The sequence below is a fragment of the Carcharodon carcharias genome, chromosome 17, assembly GCF_017639515.1.
Source record: "Carcharodon carcharias isolate sCarCar2 chromosome 17, sCarCar2.pri, whole genome shotgun sequence".
NCBI lineage: Eukaryota > Metazoa > Chordata > Chondrichthyes > Lamniformes > Lamnidae > Carcharodon > Carcharodon carcharias.
The window spans coordinates 41,734,387-41,761,314 of NC_054483.1; the positions used below are offsets into that span (position 1 = coordinate 41,734,387).

The 26,928-nt window shown below is 43.5% G+C and overlaps 1 protein-coding gene across 3 annotated transcripts in view; it reads right to left on the minus strand.

Moving 5' to 3' along the window:
• dydc2 (DPY30 domain containing 2) overlaps nucleotides 1–26,928 on the minus strand; it is a 111,505-nt gene that overhangs the window by 20,831 nt on the left and 63,746 nt on the right. For 2 of the 3 annotated variants that reach the window (XM_041210154.1, XM_041210156.1), the window contains exon 2: nucleotides 15,660–15,820. In XM_041210154.1, the coding sequence (XP_041066088.1) occupies nucleotides 15,660–15,806 (147 nt within the window). In that variant the 5' untranslated portion in view covers nucleotides 15,807–15,820. The remainder of the gene's footprint in view (nucleotides 1–15,659; nucleotides 15,821–26,928) is intronic. The other variant, XM_041210155.1, reaches the window with a different exon arrangement.

Below are 26,928 nucleotides of genomic sequence, written 5' to 3' on the forward strand. Positions count from 1 at the left end.
TGAGTCGCTCTCTCTCTTTATGTCGCTCTCTCTCAGTCACTCTCTCTCTATCAGTCGCTTGCTCATTCGCTCTCTCTCTGAGTCGCTCATTCTCTCTCTCTGAGTCGCTCGCTCTCTCTGAGTCGCTCTCGCTCTTTCCCTCTCTCTCGGAGTCACTCACTCACACTCTGAGTCACTTGCTCTTTCTCTCTCTCTCTGAGTTGCTCTCTCTCTCAGTCGCTCTCTCTAAGTCACTTGCTCTTGCTCACTCTTTGAGTTACACTCTCTCTCAGTCACTTTATATCTCTCTCTCAGTCACTCTATCTCTCAGACGCTCTCTCTCAGTTGCTTGATCACTCTCTCTCTCACTCTCTCTGAGTCACTTCCTCTCTCTCTCTCTCTGAGTCCCTCTCTCTCTCTGAGTCACTCATTCTTTCTCTCTGAGTCACTCGCTCTCCCTCACTCTGCATCGCATACTTCCTCTGAGTCGATTTTCTCTCTCTCTCTCTCTGTCACTGTATTTCTTTCTCTCAGCCACCGTTTCTCTCTCTCTCAGTCTCTCTATCTCTCTCTCTCAGTCGCGCTCTCTCATTGAGTTGCTTGCTTTCTCTGTCTCCTTCTATGAGTCACTCTCTCTCTCTGTTTGAGTCATTTGATCTGCATCTCTCTCAGTCGCTCGCTTTCTCTCCCTCTCTTTGAGTCATTCTCTCACTCTGAGTCACTCGCTCTCTCTGAGTCGCTCACTCTCTCTCTCTCTTTCTAAGTTGCTCTCTCTGTCATTCTCTCTGAGTCGCTCGCTCTCTGAGTCGCTCTCTCTCTGAGTCACTCTCTCTCTCTGAGTCACTCCCTCCCTGAGTTGCTCACTCATTTGCTGAGTAGTGCGCGCTGTCTCTCTGAGTCGCTCTTTCTCTCTCTTTCTGTTTGAGTCACTTGCTCTCTCTCTTTCTTCCTTTCTCTGAGTCGCTCCCCCTTGAGTCACTCTCTCTCTCTCTCTCTGAGTCACTCTCCCTTCTGTTTGAATCACTTGCTCTCTCTGAGTCCTCACTCACTCTGAGATACTCGCTCTTTCTCTCCCTCTCTCTCTATCTCTGTGAGTTGCTCTCTCTTTCAGTCGCTCTCTCTCTAAGTTGCTCGCTCTCACTGAATCATATTCTTTCTCAGTCGCTGTAACTCTCTGTCAGATGCTCTATCACTCGTTGAGTTGCTCACTTATTCTCTCCCCGAGTTGCTCTCTCTCTGTTTGAGTCACTTGCTCTGCATCTCTCTCTGAGTTGCTTGCTCTCTCTAAGTTGCTCTTTCTCTCTGTTTGAGTTGCTTGCTCTCTCTCTATTTTTCTCTCTCTCTGAGTTGCTCGTGCTCTCTCTCTCTGAGTTGCTCTCCCTCTCTCTGAGTCGCTTGCTCTCTCTCTGAGTTGCACTCTCTCTCTCTCTGAGTCGCTTGCTCATTTGCTCTGTCACCCCTTTTACTCTGTTTGAGTCGCTTGCTTTCTCTTTCTCTCTGCCACTCTCTCTCTCTCTGAGCTGCTCTCTCTGAGTCGCTCGCTCGGTTCCGTTCTCTGAGTCGTTCGTTCTGTCTATGAATCGTCCACTCTCTCTCTCTCTGAGTTGCTCTCTCGCTGAGTTGCTCGCTCACACTCTGAGTCACTCTCTATCTCTGGGTCACTCTCTCTGTCACTCCCTCTCTCTTTCTCTCTGTCGCTTGCTCTCTCCCTCTGCCGCACTCTTTCTAAGTCGCTCACTCTGTCCCTCTTTCTGAGTCATTTGTTCTCTCTCTCTCTCTGAATCACCCATTCTCTCTCTCTCTGAGTCACTCCCTCTCGCTGAGTTGTTCGCTCGCACTGATTCACTCTCTCTCTCTTTCTCTCTCTATCTGTCACTCTCTCTCAGTGGCTCTCTCTCTCTTGTCTCAGTCACTTACTCTCCTTCTCTTATTGAGTCGCTTGTTATCTCTCTCTCCCTCTGAGTTGCTCTCTCTCTCTGAATCATTTGATCTGCATCTCTCTCTGAGTTGCTCACGCTCTCTCTCTGATTCACTCTCTCTCTCTGAGTCACTATCTCTGTCACTCTCAGTAGCTTGCTCTCTCTCTCCCTGTCTCTCCCTGAGTTACTTTCTCTCTCTGTTTGAGTCACTTGCTCTCTCTCTGAATCACTCACTCTCTGACTTGCTCCCTCTGTATCTCTCTCTGAGTCGCTCCCTCCAAGTTGCTCTCTCTCTCTTTCTGAGTCACTCTCCCTTCTGTTTGAATCACTTGCCCTTTCTCTCTCTCTCTTGGAGTCGCTCTTTCTCTCTCTCAGTCACTCTCTCTCTCTCTAAGTTGCTCGCCCTCACTCACTTTCTGAGTCACACTCTCTCTCAGTCACTCTATCTCTCCCTCGCTGAGTTACTCCCTCGCTCTCTCACCCTCTGAGTTGCTCTCTCTCTGTGTTTGAGTCACTTGCTCTCTCTGAGTTGCTCTCCCTCTCTGAGTCGCTCTCTATCACTCTCTCTCTGAGTCGCTCTCTCTCTGTGTTTGAGTCACTTGCTCTCTCTCTCTCACTCAGTCGTTCTCCCTCTCTGAGTCACCCTCTCTGAGTTGCTGTCTCTGAATCTCTCTCTCTCTGAGTCGCTCGCTCACTCTCTGTCTGAGTCGTTCCCTCTCTCTCAGTCACTCAATCACTCATTCTCTGAGTCATTCACTCTCTCTCTCAGTCTCTCTCTCTCTCTCAGTCGCTCGCTCTCTCTCTCTGTTGCACTCTCACTCTGAGTTGTTCTCTCTCTCTCTGCTGCTCTCTCTCTCTGAGTTGCTCTCTCTCTCTCTCTGAGTCGCTCACTCTGTCCCTTTGAGTCGTTTGTTCTCTCTCTCTCTTTCTGAGTCGTCCGCTCTCTCTGAATCGATCGTTCTCTGAGTTGCTTTTCTCTCTGTTTGACTCCCTTGCTCTCTCTCTCCCCCGACTCACTCCCTCTCTCTCTCCTTGAGTCACTCGTTCTGAGTTGCCCGTGCTCTCTTTCTTTCTCTCTCTCTGAGTCACTCTCTCTTAGTCTTTGAGTTGCTCCCTCTTGCTCTGAATCACTCTCTCTCTGAGTCGATCGCTCTCTCTCAGTCACGTTTCCTCTCTCATTGCTCCCTCTGTCTCCCTCTCTGAGTCGCTCTCTCTCTCCGTTTGAGTCATTTGATCTGCATCTCTCTGAGTCGCTTGGTCTCTCTCTCTCTCTGAATCACTCTCTCTCTTTCCCCTCTATCTCTCTCTCTCTGAGTCACTTTCCCTCTTTGTTTGAGTCACTTGCTCTCTCTCTCTCTAAGTTGCTCGTTCTCGCTCACTCTCTGAGTTGTGCTCTCTCTTTCTCTCTGTATCTCTCTCTCTGTGTTGTTGTATCTCTCTCTCACAGTCACTCTATCTCTCTCTGTTGCTTACTCACTCTCTCCCCCTCTGAGTCACTCTCTCTCTGTTTCAGTCACTTGCTCTGCATCACTCTCTCTGAGTTGCTTGCGCTCTCTCTCTTTCTCTCTCTGAGTCGCTCTTTCTCTCTCTGAGTCGCTTGCTCTCACTGTTTCTCTCTCTCTCTGAGTTGCTCACTTACTTGCTCTCTCTCTCTCTCTCTCTGAGTCACGCTCTCTCTCTGAGTTGCTCTCTCTGACTTATTTCCTCTCTCTCCCTCTCTCTGAGTCACTCTCGCTCTCCCTCAGTCACTCTCTCTTTCTCAGTCACTAGCTCTCTCCCTCTCTCTGAGGCACTCTCCCTTCTGTCTGAGTCACTTGCTGCCTCTCTCTCTCAGTCACTCTCTCTCTAAGTCACTCGCTCTCACTCACTCTGAGTCACTCCCTCTCTCTCTGAGTCACTCACTCGTTTTCTGAGTCGCATGCTCTTTCTCTCTCTCTGTTTGAGTCACTTGCTCTCTCTCTTTCCCTCTCTCTCTCTGTCACCCCCTCTCTGAGTCGCTCGCTCACTTACTGTCTGATTTTTCCCTCTGTATCTCTCTAAGTCGCTCACTCCGAGTCACTCACTCTCTGAGTCACTCTCTCTCTGAGTCACTCACTCTCTCCCTCTCTCTGAATCACTCTCCCTTCTGTTTGAGTCACTTGCTCTCTCTCTCTGAGTCTTCACTCATTCTTTCTCTCTCCGTCTTTCTGAGTTGCTCACTCACTCCCTGAGTCACTTGCTCTTTATCTCTCACTCTTTCTTTGAGTCGCTCTCTCTCTAAGTCGCTTGCTCTCGCTCACTCTCTGAGTTGCTCTGAGTTGCTTTATCTCTTCCTGTCAGATGCTCTCCCTCTCACTGAGTCACTCACTCGCTCTCTTCCCCTGAGTTGCTCTCTCTTTCTGTTTGAGTCACTTGCTCTGCATCTCGCTCTCTGAATTGCTTGCTCTCTGTCTCTCTCTGAGTCGCTCTTTCTCTCTGTTTGAGTCACTTGCTCTCTGTTTCTCTCTCTCTGTCGCTTGCTCTCTCTCTCTCTCTGAGTCACTCTCTTTTTCTCTAAGTTGCTTTCTCTTTCTCTGAGTCGCTCGCTCTATCTCTCTCTCTGAGTCACTTGCTCTCTTTCTGAGTCACTTGTTCTCTCTCTCTCTGAGTTGCACTCTCTCTCTCTGAGTTGCTTACTCTCTCAGTCTCTCTCTTTCTCTCTCAGTCTCTCTCTGTCACTCGCGCGCTCCTCTCTCTCTCTCGGAGTCGCCCTCTGACTCTGAGTCGCTTGCTCTCTCTGCTGCTTGCTCTCTCTGAGTCCCTCGCTCTGTACCACTCTCCCACTCTCTGAATCGTTCATTCTCTCACTCTTTCTGAGTCACCCACTCTTTCTCTTTGAGTCAGTTGATTGAATTTTTTGAGGAGGTGACTAGGTGTGTAGATGAGGGTAGTGCAGTTGATATAGTTTATATGGATTTCAGCAAAGCCTTTGACAAGGTCCCACATGGGAGACTTATAAAGAAGGCAAATGCATATGGGATCCAGGGTAATTTGATAAGGTGGATTCAAAATTGGCTTAGTTGTAGGAGACAGAGGGTGATGACAGAAGGATGCTTTAGTGACTGGAAACCAGTGTCCAGTGGCGTCCCACAGGGATCTATGCTGGGTCCCCTATTATTCGTCTTTTATATAAACGACATAGATGACTATGTGGGGGGTAGGATTAGTGAGTTTGCAGATGACACAAAGATTGGCCAGGTGGTTAAAAACAGTAAGGCTGAGTGTCTTGGGCTACAGGAATGGTCAAATGGGCAGATAAGTGGCAGATGGAATTTAACCCTGAAAAGTATGAGGTGATACACTTAGGAAGGAGTAATTTGACAAGGAAGTATTCAATGTACGGCATGACACTAGGAAGTTCTGAGAAACAAATGGACCTTGGCGTGTGTGTCCATTGATCTCTGAAGGCGGAGAGGCATGTTAGTGGGGTGGTGAAAAGGGCATATGGGCCACTTGCCTTTATCAATTGAGGCATAGATTACAAAAGTAGGGACACTTGCCTTTATCAATTGAGGTGTAGATTACAAAAGTAGGGAGATCATGTTGGAGTTGTATAGAACTTTGGTGAGGCCACAGCTGGAGTACTGTGTTCAGTTCTAGTCGCCACATTATAGGAACAATGTGATTGCACTGGAGGGGGTGCAGAGGAGATTTACCAGGATGTTGCCTGGGAAGAAACATTTAAGTTATGAAGAGAGGTTGAATAGATTTGGATTGTTTTCGTGGGAGCAGAGAAAATTGAGGGGCGACCTGATTGAGGTATACAAGATTACGAGGGGCATGGACAGGGTGGATAGGGAGCAGCTGTTCCCCTTAGTTGAAGGGTCACTCACAAGGCTACATAAGTTCAAGGTGAGGGGCAGGAGGTTTAGGGGGGATGTGAGGAAAAACTTTTTTACCCGGAGGGTGGTGACGGTCTGGAATGTGCTGCCTGGGAGGGTGGTGGAGGCGGGTTGCCTCACATCCTTTAAAAAGTACCTGGATAAGCCCTTGGCACATCATAACATTCAAGGCTATGGGCCAAATGCTGGTAAATGGGATTAGTTAGGTAGGTCAGGTGTTTCTCATGTGCTGGTGCAGATTTGATGGGCCGAAGGGCCTCCTCTGCACTGTGTGATTCTGTGATTCTGAGTCGATCGCTCTATCTCTGAGTTGCTTTTCTCTCTCTCTCTCTGTTTGAGTCACTTGCTCTCTCTCTCTCTCCATGACTCACTCCCTCTCTCTCCCCCCTTGAGTTGCTCGCTCCGAGTTGCCCGCTCTCTCTCTCTCTCTGAGTCGCTTGCTCGCACTCTGAGTCACTCCCTCTCTCTGAGTTGCTCTCTCTCTCTGAGTCACTCTCTCTCTCTCAGTCGCTCTGTCTCTCATCTCTCTGTCACTCACTCTCTCTCTCTCTCAATGAGTCGCTCATTATCACTCTCTCTCTCTCTGAATTGCTCTCGCTCTGTTTGAGTCATTTGATCTGGTTCTCACTCTGATCACTTGCTCTTTCTCTCTCGCTCTCTGAGTCACATTCTCTCTCTCTCAGTCACTGTATCTCTCTGTCTCATTTGCTGTATCTCTCTCTCCCCCTCAGTCACTTTTACTCTCTCACTGAGTCGCTCACTCACTCTCTCCCCCTCTGAGTCGCTCACTCTGTTTTAGTCATTGCTCTGCATCCATCTCTCTCTGAGTTGCTTGCTCTCTTTGTCTCTCTGAGTCGCTCTTTGTCTCTGTTTGAGTCACTTGTTCTCTCTATTTCTCTCTCTCTGAGATGCTCACTCACTTTCACTCTCTCTGAGTCGCTTGCATTCTGAATCGCTCGCTCTATCTCTCTGAATCACTCTCTCTTTCACTCTCTCTCTGAGTCGCTCGTTTTCTCTCTCCCTCTGAATTGCTCTCTCTCTGAGTCGACCGCTCTATCTCTTTCTGAGTTGCTTGCTCTCTCTCTCTTGACTCACACTCTCTCTCTCTCTCTCTCTCCTTGAGTCGCTCGCTCCAAGTTGCCCATGCTCTCTCTCTCTCTCTCTCTCTGGGTTACTCTTTCTTTGTCTCTGAGTTGTTCCCTCTCAGTCTGAGTTACTCGCTTGCACTCTGAGTCAGTCTCTCTGAGTTGCTCTCTCTCTCAGTCACTCTCTCTTGTCTCTTTCAGTCACTTACTCTCTCGTCTCTCTCATTCACTTACCCTCTCATTCAGTCGCTCGCTATCTCGCTCTACCTCTGAGTCGCTCTCTCTCTCTCTCTCTGTTTGAGTCATTTGATCTGCATCTCTGAGTTGCTCGTGCTCTCTCTCCGAGTCATTCTCTCTCTCTGAGTCGCTCTCTCTCTCAGACACTTGTTCTCTCTCTCTCTGAATTGCTCTCTTTCTGAGTCGCTCTCTCTCTCACTCTCTCTCTGAGTCACTCTCCCTCTCTGTGTTTGAGTGTCTTGCTCTCTCTCTTTCTGAGTCTCTCTCTCTCTTTCTCTCTCTCTCTCTGTGTTTGAGTCACTTGCTCTCTCTCTCTATTACCCTCTCTGAGATGCTCTCCCTCTCTGAATCGCTTGCTCTTTCTCTGAATTGCTCACTCACTCTCTCACTGAGTCACTCACTCTTTCTCTCAGTCTCTCTCTTTCTCTTTCTGAGTCGCTCTCCCTCTCTCTCTGAGACTTCCTCTTTCTCTGAGACTCTCTCTCTGAGTTGCTCTCTCACTCTGAGTCGCTCGCTCTGTCCCTCTGAGTCGTTCATTCTCTCTCTGAGTCGCTTTTCTCTCTCTCTCTCTCTGAGTCTCTCTTTCTCTCTGTTTGAGTCGCTTGCTCTCTGTTTCTCTCTGAGTCGCTCCCTCAGTCTGAGTCGCTCGCTCGCTCTCTCTGTCACTCTCTCACTCAGTCTCTGTCACTTTCTCTCGCTCTCTGAGTCGCTCCCTATCTCTCTCTCTCTTAGTCGCTCTTTCTCTCTGAGACGCTCTCTATCTCTGACTTGCTCTCTCCCTCTCTCTGAGTCGCTCTCTGTCTCCGTCACTCGCTCTCTCTCTCTCTCTTGAGTTGCTCTCCCTCTTTGTTTGAGTCGCTTATTCTCACTCAGAGTCTCTCATTTGCACTGAGTCGCGCTCTCTCTCTCTCTGAGTCGTTCTCTCTCTCTGAGTCGCTCTCTTGCTGAGTTGTTCTCTCTGAGTCGCTCTTTCCGCTCTCTCTCTGAGTCGCCCCTCTCTCTCCCTCTCTCTAGATTGCTCACTCTCCATCTCTGAGTCGCTTGCTCTTTCTCTCTCTCTTTCTGAGTTGCTCTCCTCTTTCTCTGAGTCACTCCCTCTGAGTCGCTCACGCTTCCTCTCTCTCTGAATCGTTCTTTCTCTCTCTCTATTTGAGTCGCTTACTCTCTCTCTCTTGCTCTCTCTCTGAGTCACTTCCTCTCTCTCTCGCTGTTGGAGTTGCTTACTCTCTCTCTCTTTCTCTCTCTCTGAGTCACTCTCTCTTTCTCTGCTGCTTTCTCTCTGTCGCTCGCTCTCTCTCTCTCCCTTTCTCTCTGAGTGGCTCTCCCTTTTTGTTTGAGTCACTTGCTCTCTCTCTCTCTGACTCACTCTCTGAGTTGCTCTCCCCTCTCTCTCTGGTCGCTTGTTCTCTCTCTTCCTCTCTGAGTTGCTCTCTCTCTCTGTTTGAGTCATTTGATTTGCATCTCTTTTTGAGTCACTGCCTCTCGCTAAGTCGCTCGCACTCTCTCTTGCTCTCTGTGTCACTCTCTCTTTCTCTCCCTCTCTCTGAGTCGCTCTCTCTCCTCTCTCTGAGTCACTCGCTCTCTCTGAATCACCCCCCCCGCCTCTCTGAGTCGCTCTCTCTCTCTCTGTTTGAGTCATTTGATCTGCATCTCTCTGAGTTGCTTGCTCTCTCTGTCGCTCGCTCACTCTCTCTGTTGCTCGCTTGCTTTCTCTCTCTCTGTCTCTCTACGTCACTCTCTCTCTCTGAGTCATTCTCTCTCTATCTGAGTCACTCTCTCTCTTTCTCTCCCTCTCTCTGAGTCAAGAAATTGGTGGGTCAAAATTCAGAAACTACTCTCCTGGATTATGTATCAAACTTCAAAGAAAGATTGGACAGAGCATGTGAGTTAGCTTGGGAAGTTTAAAGATATTGCAGAAAGTGATGAAAGTGAAGGCAGACAGGAAAGCTACAGCTCATAGTTTTGTTGCTGGGGAAAAAGTGCTAGTTCTGTTACCAGTACTGGGTGACTCATTAAAGGCAAGGTTTAATGGGCCTTACAGGATTGAAAAGAAACTGAGTGAAGTAAATTATTTAATAAGTACTCCAGATAAAAGAAAGAAGCAGAGGGTGTGTCATGTAAATATGCTTAAAAAGTACTTTGACAGGGAAGAGGACCAAAAGAGGTGTTAGTAGTGGTAGATAAAGAGAAAGAGGTAGAAATGCAGGATTCTGAAATTTATTTTCCTCTAATCAAATTGGATAATGAGGAGGTACTTGAAAATTTAAATGCAACATTTAGTTACCTACCAGACAAGTGTCAAAGTGATTTGGAGAAGTTCTTGCAGTCACACAAAGCTATTTGTGGGAATAGGCTGGGGAAGACAAATTTAGCTATACATGATATGTGTGTAGAAGTTTCATCTTCGATAAGGCAATGTCCTTATAGATTAAATCTGGCAAAATTATCACAAGTACAGGAAGAAATTGAATTCATGCTTCAAAATGACATCATTGGGTCTAGTTGCAGTAACTGGAGTTCGTCTATTGTGTTGGTACCGAACCCGGATAGAACATAAAGGCTGTGTGTGGACTATCGAAAGATGAATGCAGTGACAAAAGTAGATTTATATCCTATACTACGGTTCAAAATTATATTGAGAAAGTGGGACAATCAAAATTTATCATAAAGATTGACTTGCTAAGGGGATATTGGCAAGTACCATTATCAAAGAGAGCAAAGGAGATATCGGCTTTTGTGATGCCAGATGGACTATATCAGTTTAAAGTCATACCATTTGGTATGAAAAATGCATCTGCAACATTTCAAAGACTTGCAAACAATAATTGAAGGACTGAGCAATTGTGCTGTTATATTGAAGACTTGATAGTTTTCAGTCAAACACGGGAGGAGCATTTACAGCATCTGTTTTGTTGATCATAAGAAGCTAATTTGGTGATGAGCTTGGCTAAAAGTGAATTTGTAAAACCGCAAGTTTTGTATCTAGACCATACCATTGGACATAGTAAGGTGGCTCCGAGACATGAGAAAGTCAAGGTTGTCATGGATTTTCCAGTGCCTACAACAAAATCAGAAGTTTTGAGATTTCTGGGCATGAGTGGGTTTTTACCAGAAATTTGTACCAAATTTTAGCAATGTGGTTGCTCCATTGACTGAACAATTAAAAAAGAACAAGACGTTTCAATAGACACATGAGTGTCAGAAGGCATTTGACAGTTTGAAAACTGTGTTAACTATAACACCAGTTTTGGCAGTGCTCAATTATGCCAAGCAGTTTAAGTTGGCCATTGACACAAGCGATACAGGCATTGGGGCTGTATTATTACAAGTAGATGACAAGTAGATTACAATAGAGAAACCGATAGGGTATTTTTCATGGAAATTGAATGTACAACAGAGAAGATATTCAGTGATTGAAAAGGAGACTTTGGGTCTGGTGTTAGCATTGCAGCATTTTGAGATTTACATGGCAAACAATTTGTCAGAAACAATTGTTTGTACGGACCTTAATCCTTTAACGTTTCTGGACAAATTTTGAAACAAAAGTGCAAAGCTTTTCAGTCACTCTCTCTGAGTCAGTCATTTTCTCTCTCTCCCTCTGAGTCATTCTCTCTCCCTGCCTTTGAGCCACACTCTCTCTGAGTTTGAGGCGCTCTCTCTCTCTGTGCTTGAGTCACTTGCTCTCCCTCTCTCTGAGTTGCTCCTCCTCTCTCTCATTGAGCCGCTCGCTCTCTCTCTCTCTCTCAGTCTCTCTATCTCCCTCTCTAAGTTGCTTTCTCTCTCTGAGTCGCTCGCATTCTCTTTCTGTCGTTCTCTCTATCTGTCACTTTCTCCCTCTCTCTTTCTCTCACTTGCCCGATCTCCGGCTCTCGCTCTCTCTGAGTCACTTGCTCTCTCTCTGAGTTGCTCACTCTTTCTCTCTGAGTCACTCTCTCTCTCTCTCTGTTTGAGTTGCTTTCTCTCTCTCTGAGTCACTTGCTCTCTCTGTGAGTCACTCTCTGTTTGAATCGCTTGCTCTCTCTCTCTGAGTCACTCACTCTCTGTTTGAGTCGCTTTCTCTGTCTTTGCGCCTCTTGCGCTCTCTTGGTCTCCATGAGTTGCTCTCTCTCTGTTTGAGTTGCTCACTCTCTGAGTAGCTCGAACTCTCTCTGTTGTTCGTTCTCTGCCTGATTTGCTCACTCTCTCTCTGAGTCACTCAAACTCTCTCTCTCTGGGTCACTTTCTCGCTATCTCTTATTCGCTCTCTTTCAGAGTCGCTCTCACTCTTAGCTTATCTCTCTCTCTGTTGTGCTCTCTCTCTCTGTTGCTTTCTCTCTCTTTCAGTCGCTTGCTCTGAGTCGCTTTCTCTCTCTCTCTCCATCTGAGTCGCTTGCTCTCTATCTCTGAGTCGCTCTCTCTGAGCTGCTCTCTCTTTGAGTCGCTCTCTCTCTATCTCTCTGAATTGCTCTCTTTCTCTATCTCTCTGAGTTATTCTCTCTCTGAGTCACTTGCTCTCTCTCCCTCTCTTTGAGTCACTCACTCTCACTCTGAGCCACTCTTTCTCTCTCTCTCTGAGTCGCTTTGTCTCTCTGAGTCACTCGCTCCCTTTCTGAGTCACTCTCTTTCCCTCTCTCTAAGTTGCTCTCTCTCTATCTCTCCGAGTCACACACTCTCTCTCTCTCTGAATTACTCAAACTCTTTCTCTGAGTCGCTTTCTGATGGAGTTTATTACTGCAACCATTTAATCTACAGATTATACATGTGGCTGGATGAGAAAACCTGATTGCTGATGCATTGTCAAGAGTTTGAAGCTGAAAGTGAAAATAGGACATTTAAAAACCTGGACACTGGACTGGAACGATTTCTGTTGATACCAAGGATTCTTATATATATTATGTTAATGCTTGCATCTGATAATGTAAGAGTGTCTGCATATAGATAAGTAGATGAGGTAATATAAGATGGGTTAAGAAAACGAAGCTGTCTTTTTAAATAGGACAGTTCATTTTCCAGTAAGGAGGAGAGTGTCATGAACATATAATAATTTTCATAATATTATTGTAATTTATTGTAAATGTAGTTAATAGGTTAATAGTGGGGTTTGGATTAGTTTCTCTGTGTAGCTATTTGTGTGCGAATTTTAATTGAATTACAGACAGTTGGTCTGGGTGCTTTGATGTATCCGAAGGGAAACTAAGTTTATAATACTAAATACGTAAACATGGCTGAAGTTTTAGAACTTGAGGTGTGAAGAACATTTGCATTTCTAGATAAACCAGAGAGCAAGTGATACTCTATGTCTGAGTCACTTGTTCCCTCTCTCTGAGTCGCTCCCTCTCTCTCTCTCTGAGTTGCTCCCCCCTCTCTCTGAGTCGTTTGCTTTCTCTCTGTGAGTTGCTCTCTCTCTCTCTCTGAATCACACTCTCTCTCTCTGTCGCTTGTTCTCTCTCTCTCTCTGAGTTGCTCACTCTTCCTCTCTTTGACTCACTCGCTGTCGCTTTCGCTGGGTCACTCTTTCTGAATCGCTCACTCTCTCTCTCTCCCTCTTGTGTCATTCGCCCTCTCTCTGAGTCACTCATTCTCTGAGTCACTCGATCTCTAACTCTGAGTTGCTTGAAATCTCTCTCTGAGTCGTTCGAATTCTCTTTGAGCTGCTCAAACTCTCTCTTTTTCTGAGTCATTCATTCTCTCTCTGAGTCACGCTCTCACTCTCTCTGAGTTTCTCCCTCTCTCTGTTGCTCGTGGTCTCTGAGTCACTTGCTCTCTCTCTCTCTCCATGAGTTGCCCTCTCTCTCTGTTGCCCAATCCCTCTCTCTCCCTCTGAGTCGCTCTCTCTCTCTCTCTCTCTGTTTGAGTCACTTGCTCTCTCTCTGAGTCACTCCATCTCTGAATCACTCGCTCTCTCTATCTCTCTCTCTCTCTCTGTGTCGCGCTCTCTGTGTTGCTCTCTCTCTCACTTGCTCTCTCTCTCTCCCTGGCTCCCTGGGTTGCGCTTTCACTCCCAGACTTCAAACTAATAGCTTCATTTTTCCTATTCTTTCATGAGATGTGGACAATGCTGGCAAGGCCTGCATTTATTTTCCATCTCTAACTGCCCTTGATGGTGGCATCTTGAAGGTAATGGACAGTCACCTTCTTGAATCGTTGCAGGCTATTTTGTGTAGCTATACTCTCAGTGCACAGTGCTGTTAGAAAGGGAGTTCCAGGTTTTTGTCCCAGAGGCAGTGAACTAAAGGTGATATCGTTCCAAGTTAGTAAAATAAAAGCAACACTGGAGATCTGAAATAAAAACAAAATGCTGGAAAAACTCAACAGGTCTGGCAGCATTTGTGGAGGGAGAAATAGAGTTAATGTTTCGAGTCCAATATGATTCCTTTTCAGAACTAAACTCTTCTTCAAGTGAAGAAGTGATTTATTTGTACTTCTTTCAATTTTGTATACTATGTATACTATGTTTTGTATACTATGTTCGCTGCTCACCATGTTGATCCCCTCTATATTGGGGAGACTAAATGCAGATTGGGTGACTGCTTTGCAAGCATGACCACAACCTTCTTGTCACTTGCCATTTCAATTCATCATCCTGCTGTCACACTCATGCTTCTGTCCTTGAGTTGCTACAATGTTCCAGTGAAGCCCAGCGCAAGCTGGAGGAACAGCAGCTTATCTTCCAATTAGGCATTTTATATCTTTCTGGATTCAACATTCAGTTCAACAACTTCAGACCATTAACACTGTACTCCATTTTTTATTTTTTCCCCTAGTGCCAATCTGTATCCGGTACTCATGTTCTATTTTCAGAAGCGCTGACCTTTATTCTGCTATTGCTCTCACCCTATCCCTTCCCTTTTAGTCCACCTGCTCCTCCCTATGTTTTCAACAGCATAAAACCCATCACATTCCTACCTCTCTCTCCAGTTCTGAAGAAGAGTCATATTGGACTCGAAACATTAACTCTGTTTCTCTCTCCACAGATGCTGCCAGACCTGCTGAGTTTCTTCAGCACTTTCTGTTTTTGGTTCCAAGACAGGATGGTGTGTGACTGAGAGAGGAACTTGCATGTAATGTTGTTCCCATGCATCGGCTGCCCTTATTAGCACTATGGCTTCCTTTTTGGTACAAAAATGGCATCCCTGGTGTGTTCGCAGGTTTCCAGTGCGTCACATATTGAGCACTGTTTTGGTGAGGGAAACAGCATGAGCATTAGCACTGTGTGTCAGAAGTATACAGAGGAAACAGGTCATGGGGTCAGTTGTGTAAAACTGAAGCTAGTGCTGCCATTTTCCACCTCACCATCGATATAATAGTCTCTTCAACATGCAAAGCTGAACATACGTTCATCAGCAGAAAAGATTCCAGCCAATACCATTTAAAGGGATCATCAAATATTTTCAGCTAACAAATCTCAATCACTCTGTTTGAGATTATTGAAATCCTTGCTGATTTGAGGAGCTGCCACACACAACGCTGGAACCAAGTAGCAGCTGTCCATTACTGACAGCACACCACACAGCCAAATGCAAAGGTGAGCTTACTAAAGAACCACATCCTCATAACAGGAATGGCCATCTTAGAACCATAGAAAAGTTACAGCACAGAAGGAGGCCATTCAGCTCATCTTGTCCATGCCAGCCCAATGACACCCAGGTGCCCTTTCTAATCCCACCTTCCTGCACCCGGTCAGAAGGCATCACAACGACCCACACAACAAAAGAAAAAGAGGAAAAAAACGACATGGAGACGAGCACAACATTCATCCACGCCTCAAGAAATGGGATGGAACAACAACCACCCATCACCACAACTGCCAAATCGACAGAGAGCGGTTCAATATCAAGGAATGGAAAAAGAGGATGGAAAGATACCCAGATGCCAGAACAGCCTCCAAATCAAGAGTTTACCTACAACAACAGAGCGTACCAAGCCTCCGACGTAGGTTATAAAGCCTCCAGACTGCCTGAACCCATGAATTCAGAGACTTGAATTGGGAGATGGGGTAGTAATAACGATGTAAATACATGGGGTAAACTAAAATAACTTGAAATACATTGGATAAAGACATGGGGGGAGGTTTGGAATAAAGGGTCTGACACATATAGGGTTAACGTGGGACTGAGTGCAGTACCACCCACACTGTGTTATAGGAGAACACATACCTAGAGGTCAGTCTAGTGTTGAATAGAGCCATGTGCACAAGCAAGCATGGAGACAGCACCCAGCTTGAACCCTTTACTGTATATCTGTACATAGTTCTTGTAGTTAATAAATACATACAGTTAACCTACTTAAGACTACAAAGACTTAATTAAAACCTAGTGAATAGTGTCCAACACACTACAACAAGTGAGTCACTGGAGAGGACAATGGGCGCAAACCCAGAGACAATCACAAGTGTGGCCACGGTGAATTACTGGATAAACAACAGAGAGAGTACCCAGCTACAGTCAGTACAGGAGTACTGGTTATTGAGAGCTGCTACTTTTCTCCATGTGACTTAACACCCTATGAGGAGATGGTGAGAACTAAGGGAATGAGGCAAGCTGAGGGAAGAAACAATTCAGCTCGGAGTGCTGATATACAATGAAAACCAGCAATCTCACCTGTAATGCTAAGTCGAGGTTTTCTCTGTATTTATACAGCCAGTGTGCCAGGTAGTCAATAGGGTCGATCGGTCGATGCTCTGCCACCTCTGCCAACCCTTCGGTCAGGCAGTCACCCAAAACAACCCTCAGATATTTTGAATCCATCTCCTGCTGAGAGACTGTCAGGTAATGATATCAAAGACTGCAAAAATATTACCCTATCTAAAGAATGTTTGGGTCAATTCAGCAAAAAAATTGTCCATAGCAAACAGCAAGGTTATCAACACAGACACATGGAGACAGGAACAAACACTACACACAGAACACAGACACCGTATTGATCACCAGTCACATGTACTATTCCCTCACATCCCCAGATATGGATCAGCCAACACACACAATGATAGCTCTCTCATTGTATTGATAATTCCCTCTGCGTTAATCGCTTTCACTCTCTGTATAGATCACTCTATCTCGATTGATCAATTTCTCTCTCTCTGAATAAATAACTCACTATCTCCATACTGATCACTCTCTCTCCGTATTGATCACTCTCTCTCTGTATTGATCACTCTCTCTATCTGTATTGATTGCGCTCTCTTCATATTGATCATTCTCTCTCAGTATTGGTCACTCTCTTTGTATTGATCAATCTCTATATTGATCACTCTATCCATATTGATCACTCTGTCTTTATATATATATTGATCTCTCTCTCTCTGTACTGATCTCTCTCCCTGGTATTGATCACTCTCTCTCCGTATTGATCAATCTCTCTCTGTATTGATCACTCTTTCCATATTGATCACTCTCTATATATATATTGACCCCTCTCTCTCTGTATTGATCTCTCTCTATATTGATCACCCTCTCTCCGTATTGATCACTCTCTCTGTATTGATCAGTCTCTGTATTGATCAGTCTCTCTTGATATATATATTGATCTCTCTCTCTCTGCATTGATTTCTCTCTGTATTTGTCTCCCTCTCTCTGCATTGATCTCTCACTCTCTCTATTGATCTCTCTCTCTCTCTGTATTGAGCACTCTCTCTCTATAATGATCTCTATCTCTCACTGCATTGATCACTCACTCTCTCTGTATTGACCACGTTCTCTTACTCTGTATTGACCACACTCTCTCTCTGTACTGATCTCTCTCTCTGTATTGAGCACTCTCTATTTATATAGATTGCTATCTCTCACTGCGTTGATCTCTCTCTCTCTTCTGTACTCATCACTCTCTCTCTTCTGTATTCATCTCACTGTCTGTATTGATCACTCTCTCTGTATTGATCACTCTCTGTATTGATCGCTCTCTATGTATTTATCTCTCTCTCTCTATTGATCTATCTCTCTCTCTGTATTGATCTCTCTCTCTCTCTGTCTATGTATTGATCACTCCCTTTCTGTCTCGATCACTCTCTCAATCTGTACTGATAACTCTCTCTCTGTACTGATCACTCGCACTCTCTGTATTGATAATTTGCTGTCTCTCTGGATTGATCATACTCTCTCTCTGGATTGCTCACTCTCTCTCTATCTCTGGATTGATCACTCTCTCTCTCTGGATTGATCAGTCTCACTCTCTCTGGATTGATCAGTCTCGCGCTCTCTGGATTGATCAGTCTCATGCGCTGTATTGAACTCTCTCTCTCTCTGTCTGTATTGACCACTCTCTCTCCATTGATTTGAAGTTGAGGCTGAAATGAGATTAGCTATGATCGTGTTGAATGGCGGGGCAGGCTCTAGGGACTGAATTGCCTACTCCTGCACCAAGTGCTGATGTACTTATCTCTCTCTCTCTGTATTGATCCTTCTCTCCCTATCTTTTGATCAGTCTCTCTCTCTCTTTTGATCAGTCTCTCTCTCTTTTGATCAGTCTCTCTCTTTCTTTGTTGATTTCTCTCTCTCTGTATTGATCTCTCTCTCCGTATTGATCCCTCTCTTATAGTATCGATCCCTCACTGTCCTAGTTGATTACTCTCTGTATTGATCTCTCTCTCTGTATTGATCTCTATCTCTCTGTATTGACTTCTCGCTCTCTGTATTGATCTCTCCCTCGCTCTGTATTCATCACTCTCTCTCTCTATATTGATTTTTCCCTCTCTGACTTGATCACACTTTCTCTCTCTGTACTGATTTCTCTATCTCTCTGTATTGAGTTTTCCCTCTCTGACTTGATCATTTTTTCTCTCTCTGTATTGATCTCATTCTCTCTGTATTGATCTCTCTCTGTTTCTGTATTGATCTCTCTCTGTCTCTGTATTGATCTTTCTCTGTTTCTGTATTGATCTCTCTCTCTGTATTGATCTCTCTCTGTGTATATTGATCACTCTCTCTCTGTATTGATCACTCCCTCTCTCTATATATATCACACTTACTAACTCTATGTATTGATCAGTCTCTCTCTATATTGATCACACTCTCTCTGTACTGAACACTCTTTCTCACTCTGTGTTGATCACGGTCTCTCTGTATTGATCAACCTCTCTCCGTATTACCCTCCCTCTCTCAGTGTATATCTGTCTCTCTCTGTATTGATCACTCTCTCTCTCTCTGTATTGATCATGCTCTCTGTATTGATCACTCACTCTATATTGATCACTCTCTCTGTATTGTTCACTCTTTCTCTCTGAATTGATCACTCTCTCTCTGTACTAATCACCCTCTCTCTCCGTATTGATCATTCTATCACTGTATTGATCACTCTTTCTCTCCGTATTGATCATTCTATCACTGTATTGATCACGCTCTCTCTATATTTATCACTCCCTCCGTATTGCTCAGTCTCAGTCTCTTTTGGATTTCCAGCATCCGCAGTTTTTTTGTTTTTTTTTTTGTTTTTTTCTCAGTCTCTGTATTGATCATTCTCTGTATTAATCACTCATTCTCTCTCTGTATTGATCACTCTCTCTCTGTATTGATCACTTTCTCCCTACTGTTCACACTCTTTCTCTATTGATCACTCTCTCTCTGTATTGATCACTCTTTCTCTCTCTGTATTGTTCACATTCTCTCTCTGTATTGATCACTCTCTGTATTGATCACTCTCTCTGTATTGATTACTCTCTCTGTATTGATCTCTTTCTCTCTCTGTATTGATCACACTCTCTCTTTATTGATTTTTCTCTCTCTCTGTATTGGTCTTGATCACTCTCTCTGAATTGATCACACTGTGTGTGTACTGATCTATCTCTCACTGTGTGTATTGATCACTCTCTCTCTGTATTGATCACTTTCTCTCTCTGTATTGATCACTCTCTCTCTATTGATCACACTCTCGCTGTATTGTTCTCTCTCTGTATTGATCCATCTCTCTCTCTGTATTGATCACTCTCTCTCTCTGTGTACTGATCTCTCTCTCTGTGTTGATCGCTCTGTCTGTATTGCTCACACACTCTTTCTCTCCCTGTGTTGATAACTCTCTCTTTGTATTGATCACTCTCTCTCTGTATTGATCACTCTCTCTGTATGCATCATTGCTTCTCTGGATTCATCTCTCTCTCTGTATTGATCACTCCCACTATATTGAACACTCTCTCTCTGTATTGATCACACTCACTCTGTATTGATCACTCTCTCTGTATTGATCATTCCCTCTTTCTGTATTGATCTCTCTCTCTCTTTCTCCATATTCATCTCTCTCTGTATTGATCTCTCTCTCTCTGTATTCATCACTCTCTCTTTGAATTGATGTTTCCCTCTCGACTTGATCACACTTTCTCTCTCTGTACTGATCTTTCTGTCTCTCTGTATTGATCTTTCCCTCTCTGACTTGATCACTCTTTCACTCCCTGTATAGATCTCACTCTCTCTGTCGTGATCTCTCCCTCTCTGGATTGATCACTCCATCTCTGTATTGATCACTCTTACTCACTCTCTGTATTGATCTCTCTCTGTCTCTGTATTGATCTCTCTCTCTCTCTCTGTATTGATCACTCTCTCTCTGTATTGATCACCCCCTCTCTATATAGATCACACTTACTAACTCTCTGTATTGATCAGTCTCTCTCTATATTGATCACACTCTCTCTGCATTGATCACTCTTATTCACTCTGTGTTGAGCACGGTCTCTCTGTATTGATCAACCTCTCTCCGTATTGATCTCAAACTCTCTCTGTATATCTGTCTCTCTCTGTATTGATCACTCTCTCTCTTGGTACTGAACACTCTCTCTGTATTGACAATCTCTCTTTTGATCACTCACTCTCTCTGCATTGATCACTCTCTCTCTGTATTGATCATTCTCTCTCTGTATAGATCACTCTATCTCTGTATTATCACTCTATCTCTGTATTGATCACTCTCTCTGCATTGATCACGCTCTCTGTATTGTTCACTCTCTCTCTGAATTGATCACTCTCACTCTGTATTGATCTCTTTCTGTATTGATCACTCTCTCTCTGTATTGATCACTCTGTACTGTTCACTCTCTCTCTGAATTGATCACACTCTCTCTGTATTGATCTCTCTCTTTGTATTGATCACTTTCTCTCTGTATTGATCACTCTCTCTGTATTGATCACTCTTTCTCTCTCTGTATTGTTCCCAATCTCTCCCTGTATTGATCACTCTGTCTCTATATTGATCACTCTCTCTGTGTACTGATCTCTATCTCTCTGTATGGATCACTCTTTCTGTATTGTTCACACACTCTTTCTCTCTGTATTGATCACTCTCTCCCTCTGTATTGATCACTCTCTCTCTGTATGGATCATTGCTTCTCTGGATTGACCTCTCTCTCTCTGTATTGATCACTCTGTCTGTATTGTTCACACACTCTTTCTCTGTCCATCTCGATAACTCTCTCTCTGTATTGATCACTCTCTCTGTGTATTGATCGCTCTCTCCCTCTCTCTGTACTGATCACACACTCTCTGTATTGATCACTGTTTCCCTCCCTGTCTTGTTCACATTCTCTCTGTATTGATCACTCTCTAAGTATTAACACTCTCTCTGTATTGATCACTTCCACTGTATTGATCACTCTGCCTCTATATTGATCACTCGCTCTCTCTGTATTGTTCGCACTGTCTCTCCATATAGATCACTCTCTCTCTCTGTATTGATCACTATTTCTCTTTCTGTATTGATCACTCTCTCTCTGTATTGATCACGCTTTCTCTCTCTGTTTTGTTCACACTCTCTCTCTGTATGGATCAGTCTCTCTCTCTCTCTGTATGGATCACTCTCTCTGTATTGGTCACTCTTTTTCTCTCTGTATTGTTCACTCTGTCTCTACGTTTAAATCCCTCTCGCTTGTATTGATCACTCTTCCTCTGTATTGTTCACTGTCTCTGTGTGTTGATCACCGTCTCTCCGTATTGATCACTCTCTCTCTGTATTGATCACCGTTTCTCTGTCTGTATTGTTCACACACTCTCTCTGTATTGAGCACTATCTCTCTCTGTGTTGATCACTCTCTCGCTGTATTTATCTCTCTCTCTCTCTCTGTATTGATCACCCTCTCTCTCTGAATTGATCACTCCCTCTCTCTATAATTTGATTACTCTCTGTATTGTTCACATACTCTTTCTCTCTCTAATTTGATCACTCTCTCTGTATTGACACTCTCATATATTGATCACTTTCTCTATACTGACCACTCTCTCACTGTATTGATCACTCTCTCCCTCTCTGTCTTGGTCACGCTTTCTCTGTGCTGATCACTCTTTCTCTCTCTGTATTGTTCATATCCTCTCTCTGTACTGATCACTGTCTCTGCATTGATCACACTCTCTCTCTGTATTGATCACTCTCTCTCTGTATTGATCACTCTTTCTCTCTCTGTATTGTTCACACTCATTCTTGCTATTGATCACTCTCTCTCTGTATTGATCACTCTTTCTCTGTCTGTATTGTTCACACACTCTCTCTGTATTGAGCACTCTCTCTCTCTCTCTGTATTGTTCACACTCTTTGTACTGATCACTCTCTCTATATTGATCACGCTCTCTCTGTATTGATCACTATTTCTCTGTATTGATCACTCTTTCTATCTCTGTATTGTTCACACTTTCTCTCTTTATTGATCACACTTTCTCTGTATTGATCATTCTCTCTCTCTGTATTGATCACTTGCTCTCTGTATTGATCACTGTTTTTCTCTCTGTATTCACACTCTCTCCAGGTATTGATCATTCTCTCTCTGTATTGATCACTATTTCTCTTTCTGTATTGATCATTCTGTCTCTGTACTGATCACACTTTCTCTCTCAGTATTGTTCACAAGCTCTCTCTGTATGGATCACTCTCTCTGTATTGGTCACTCTTTTTCTCTCTGCATTGTTCACACTCTCTCTCTGTATTGATCTCTCTCTCTGTATTGATCACTCTCACTGTATTGAACACTCTCTCTCTGTACTGATCACTCTCTCTCTGTATTGATCACAGTCGCTGTGCGTTGATCAGAGTCTCTTTGTATTGATCACTCTCTCTCTGTATTGACCACCCTTTCTGTCTGTACTGTTCACACACTCTGTATTGAGCACTATCTCTCTCTCTGTTGATCACTCTCTTGCTGTATTGGTCTCTCTCTCTCTGTATTGATCACATTCTCTCTCTGTATTGATCACTCCCTCTCTCTATAATTTGATCACTCTCTGTATCGTTCACATACTCTTTCTCTCTCTGTATTGATCACTCTTTCTGTACTGATCACTCTGTCTCTGTATTGATCACTTTCTCTAAACTGACCACTCTCTCACTGTATTGATCACTCTCTCTCCCTCTGTCTTGGTCACGCTTTCTCTGTGCTCATCACTCTTTCTCTCTCTGTATTGTTCACACTCTCTCTCTATATTGATCACTCTATCTCTGTACTGATCACTCTCTCTGTGTTGATCACTCTCTGTATTGATCACTTTCTCTCTCTGTATTGATCACTCTCTCTCTTTATTCATTTCTCTCTCTCTCTGTATTGATCACTCTCTCTGTGTTGATCACACTCTCGCTATATTGTTCACTCTCTGTATTGAACACTCTCTCTCTGAATTGATCACTCTCTGTGTGTGTGTACTGATCTATCTCTCACTGTGGGTATTGATCACTCTGTATTTATCACTTTCTCTCTCTCGATTGATCACACTCTTGCTGTATTGTTCTCTCTCTGTATCGATCACTCTCTCTGTATTGATCTCTTTCTCTCTCTGTATTGAGCACTCTCTCTCTTTATTGATTTTTCTCTCTCTCTCTGTATTGACCACTCTCTCCGTGTACTGATATCTATCTCTCTGTATGGATCACTCTGTCTGTATTGTTCACACACTCTTTCTCCCTGTATTGATCACTCTCTCCCTCTGTATTGATCACTCTCTCTGTATGGATCATTGCTTCTCTGGATTGATCTCTCTCTCTCTGTATTGATCACTCTATCTGTATTGTTCACACACTCTTTCTCTGTCCATCTTGATAACTCTCTCTGTATTGATCACTCTCTGTGTATTGATCGCTCTCTCTCTCTCTGTATTGATCACACTCTCTCTGTATTGATCACTGTTTCCCTCCCTGTCTTGTTCACACTCTCTCTGTATTGATCACTCTCTAAGTATTAACACTCTCTCTGTATTGATCACTTCCACTGTATTGTTCACTCTCTCTCTGTATTGATCACTATTTCCCTTTCTGTATTGATCACTCTCTCTGTATTGATCACTCATTCTCTCTCTGTATTGTTCACACTCTCTCTCTCTGTATGGATCACTCTCTCTCTCTGTATGGAACACTCTCTCTGTATTGGTCACTCTTTTTCTCTCTGTATTGTTCACTCTGTCTTTACGTTTAGATCCCTCTCGCTTGTATTGATCACTCTTCCTCTGTATTGTTCACTCTCTCTCTGTATTGATCACTGTCTCTGTGTGCTGATCACAGTCTCTCCGTATTGATCACTCTCTCTCTGTATTGATCACCGTTTCTCTGCCTGTATTGTTCACACACTCTCTCTGTATTGAGCACTATCTCTCTCTGTGTTGATCACTCTCTCGCTGTATTTATCTCTCTCTCTCTCTGTATTGATCACCCTCTCTCTCTGAATTGATCACTCCCTCTCTCTATAATTTGATTACTCTCTGTATTGTTCAGATACTCTTTCTCTCTCTATATTGATCACTCTCTCTGTATGGATCACTCTCTCTCTCTCTGTATGGATCACTCTCTCTATATTGGTCACTCTTTTTCTCTCTGTATTGTTCACACTGTCTCTACGTTTAGATCCCTCTCTCTCTGTATTGATCAATCTTTCTCTGTATTGTTCACTCTCTCTCTGTATTGATCACTCTCTCTCTGTATTGATCACTGTTTCCCTCCCTGTCTTGTTCACACTCTCTCTGTATTGATCACTCTCTAAGTATTGGCACTCTCTCTGTATTGATCACTTCCACTGTATTGATCACTCTGCCTCTATATTGATCACTCGCTCTCTCTGTATTGTTCACACTGTCTCTCCATATAGATCACTCTCTCTCTCTGTATTGATCACTATTTCTCTTTCTGTATTGATCACTCTCTCTCTGTACTGATCACTTTCTCTCTCTGTTTTGTTCACATTCTCTCTCTCTGTATAGATCAGTCTCTCTCTCTCTCTGTATGGATCACTCTCTCTGTATTGGTCACTCTTTCTCTCCCTGTATTGCTCACATCCTCTCTCTATACTGATCACTGTCTCTGCATTGATCACACTCTCTCTCTGTATTGATCTCTCTCTCTCTGTATTGATCACTCTTTCTCTCTCTATAATGTTCACACTCACTCTCGCTATTGATCACTCTCTCTCTGTATTGATCACCCTTTCTCTGTCTGTATTGTTCACACACTCTCTTTGTACTGATCACTCTCTCTATATTGATCACGCTGTCTCTGTATTGATCACTATTTCTCTGTATTGATCACTCTTTCTATCTTTGTATTGTTCACACTTTCTCTCTTTATTGATCACACTTTCTCTGTATTGATCATTCTCTCTCTCTGTATTGAGCACTTGCTCTCTCTATTGATCACTGTTTCTCTCTCTGTATTCACACTCTCTCTAGTGGTATTGATCATTCTCTCTCTGTATTGATCACTATTTCTCTTTCTGTATTGATCACTCTGTCTCTGTACTGATCACTCTTTCTCTCTCAGTATTGTTCACACTTTCTCTGTATGGATCACTCTCTCTGTATTTGTCACTCTTTTTCTCTCTGCATTGTTCGCACTCTTTCTCTGTATTGATCACTCTCTCTCTGTATTGTTCACACTCTTTGTCTGTACTGATTACTCTCTCCGTATTGATCACGCTCTCTCTGTATTGATCACTATTTCTCTGTATTGATCACTCTTTTCCTCTCTGTATCGTTCACACTTTCTCTCTTTATTGATCACACTTTCTCTGTACTGATCATTCTCTCTCTTTGTATTGATCACTTGCTCTCTGTATTCATCACTGTTTCTCTCTCTGTATTCACACTCTCTCTAGGTATTGATCACTCTGTCTCTGTATTGATCACTATTTCTCTCTCTGTATTGATCACTCTTTCTCTCTCTGTATTGTTCACACTCTCTCTCTCTGTATGGATCACTCTTTTTCTCTCTCTGTATGGATCACTCTCTCTGTTTTGGTCACTCTTTTTCTCTCTGTATTGATCACTCTTTCTCTGTATTAATGATTCTTTCTCTCTCTGTGTTGGTCACTGTCTCCCTGTATTGATCACTTGCTCTCTGTATTGATCACTGTTTCTCTCTCTGTATTCACTCTCTCTAGGTATTGATCATTCTCTCTGTATTGATCACTATTTCTCTTTCTGTATTGATCACTCTGTCTCTGTACTGATCACTCTTTCTCTCTCAGTATTGTTCACACTCTCTCTCTCTGTATGGATCACTCTCTCTGTATTGGTCACTCTTTTTCTCTCTGCATTGTTCACACCCACTCTCTGTATTGATCACTCTCTCTCTGTATTGTTCACACTCTTTGTCAGTACTGATTACGCTCTCCATATTGATCACGCTCTCTCTGTATTGATCACTATTTCTCTGTATTGATCACTCTTTCTATCTTTGTATTGTTCACACTTTCTCTCTTTATTGATCACACTTTCTCTGTATTGATCATTCTCTCTCTCTGTATTGATCACTTGCTCTCTGTATTGATCACTGTTTCTCTCTCTGTATTCACACTCTCTCTAGGTATTGATCATTCTCTCTCTGTATTGATCACTATTTCTCTTTCTGTATTGATTACTGTCTCTGTATTGATCACTCTTTCTCTCTCTGTATTGTTCACACTCTCTGTCTCTGTATGGATCACTCTTTTTCTCTCTCTGTATGGATCACTCTCTCTGTTTTGGTCACTCTTTTTCTCTCTGCATTGATCACTCTTTCTCTGTATTAATGATTCTTTCTCTCTCTGTGTTGGTCACTGTCTCCCTGTATTGATCACTCTCTCTCTGTATTGTTCTCTCTCTCTCTCTCTCTGTATTGTTCACACTGTCTGTCCATATAGATCACTCTCTCTCTGTATTGATCACTATTTCTCTTTCTGTATTGATCACTCTCTCTCTGTATTGACCATTCTCTCTCTCTCTCTCGGTATGGATCACTCTCTCTGTATTGGTCACTCTTTTTCTCTCTGCATTGTTCACACTCTCTCCCTGTATTGATCACTCTGTCTCTGTATTGATCACTCTATCGCTCTCAATTGAGATCCCTCTCTCTCTATTGACCTCCTTCTCTCACTCTGTATTGATCACACTCTCTCAGTATTGATCACTGTCTCTGTGTGTTGATCACTTGCTCTCTGTGTATTGTTCACACTGTCTCTCCATATAGATCACTCTCTCTCTGTATTGATCACTATTTCTCTTTCTGTATTGATCACTCTCTCTCTGTATTGATCACTCTCTCTCTGTACTGCTCACACTCTCTCTGTATGGATCACTCTCTCTCTCTCTCTCTGTATGGATCACTCTCTCTGTATTGGTCACTCTTTTTCTCTCTGTATTGTTCACCCTGTCTCTACGTTTAGATCCCTCTCTCTCTGTATTGATCAATCTTTCTCTGTATTGTTCACTCTCTCTCTGTATTGATCACTCTCTCTCTGTATTGATCACTGTTTCCCTCCCTGTCTTGTTCACACTCTCTCTGTATTGATCACTCTCTAAGTATTGACACTCTCTCTGTATTGATCACTTCCACTGTATTGATCACTCTGCCTCTATACTGATCACTCGCTCTCTCTGTATTATTCACACTGTCTCTCCATATAGATCACTCACTCTCTCTGTATTGATCACTATTTCTCTTTCTGTATTG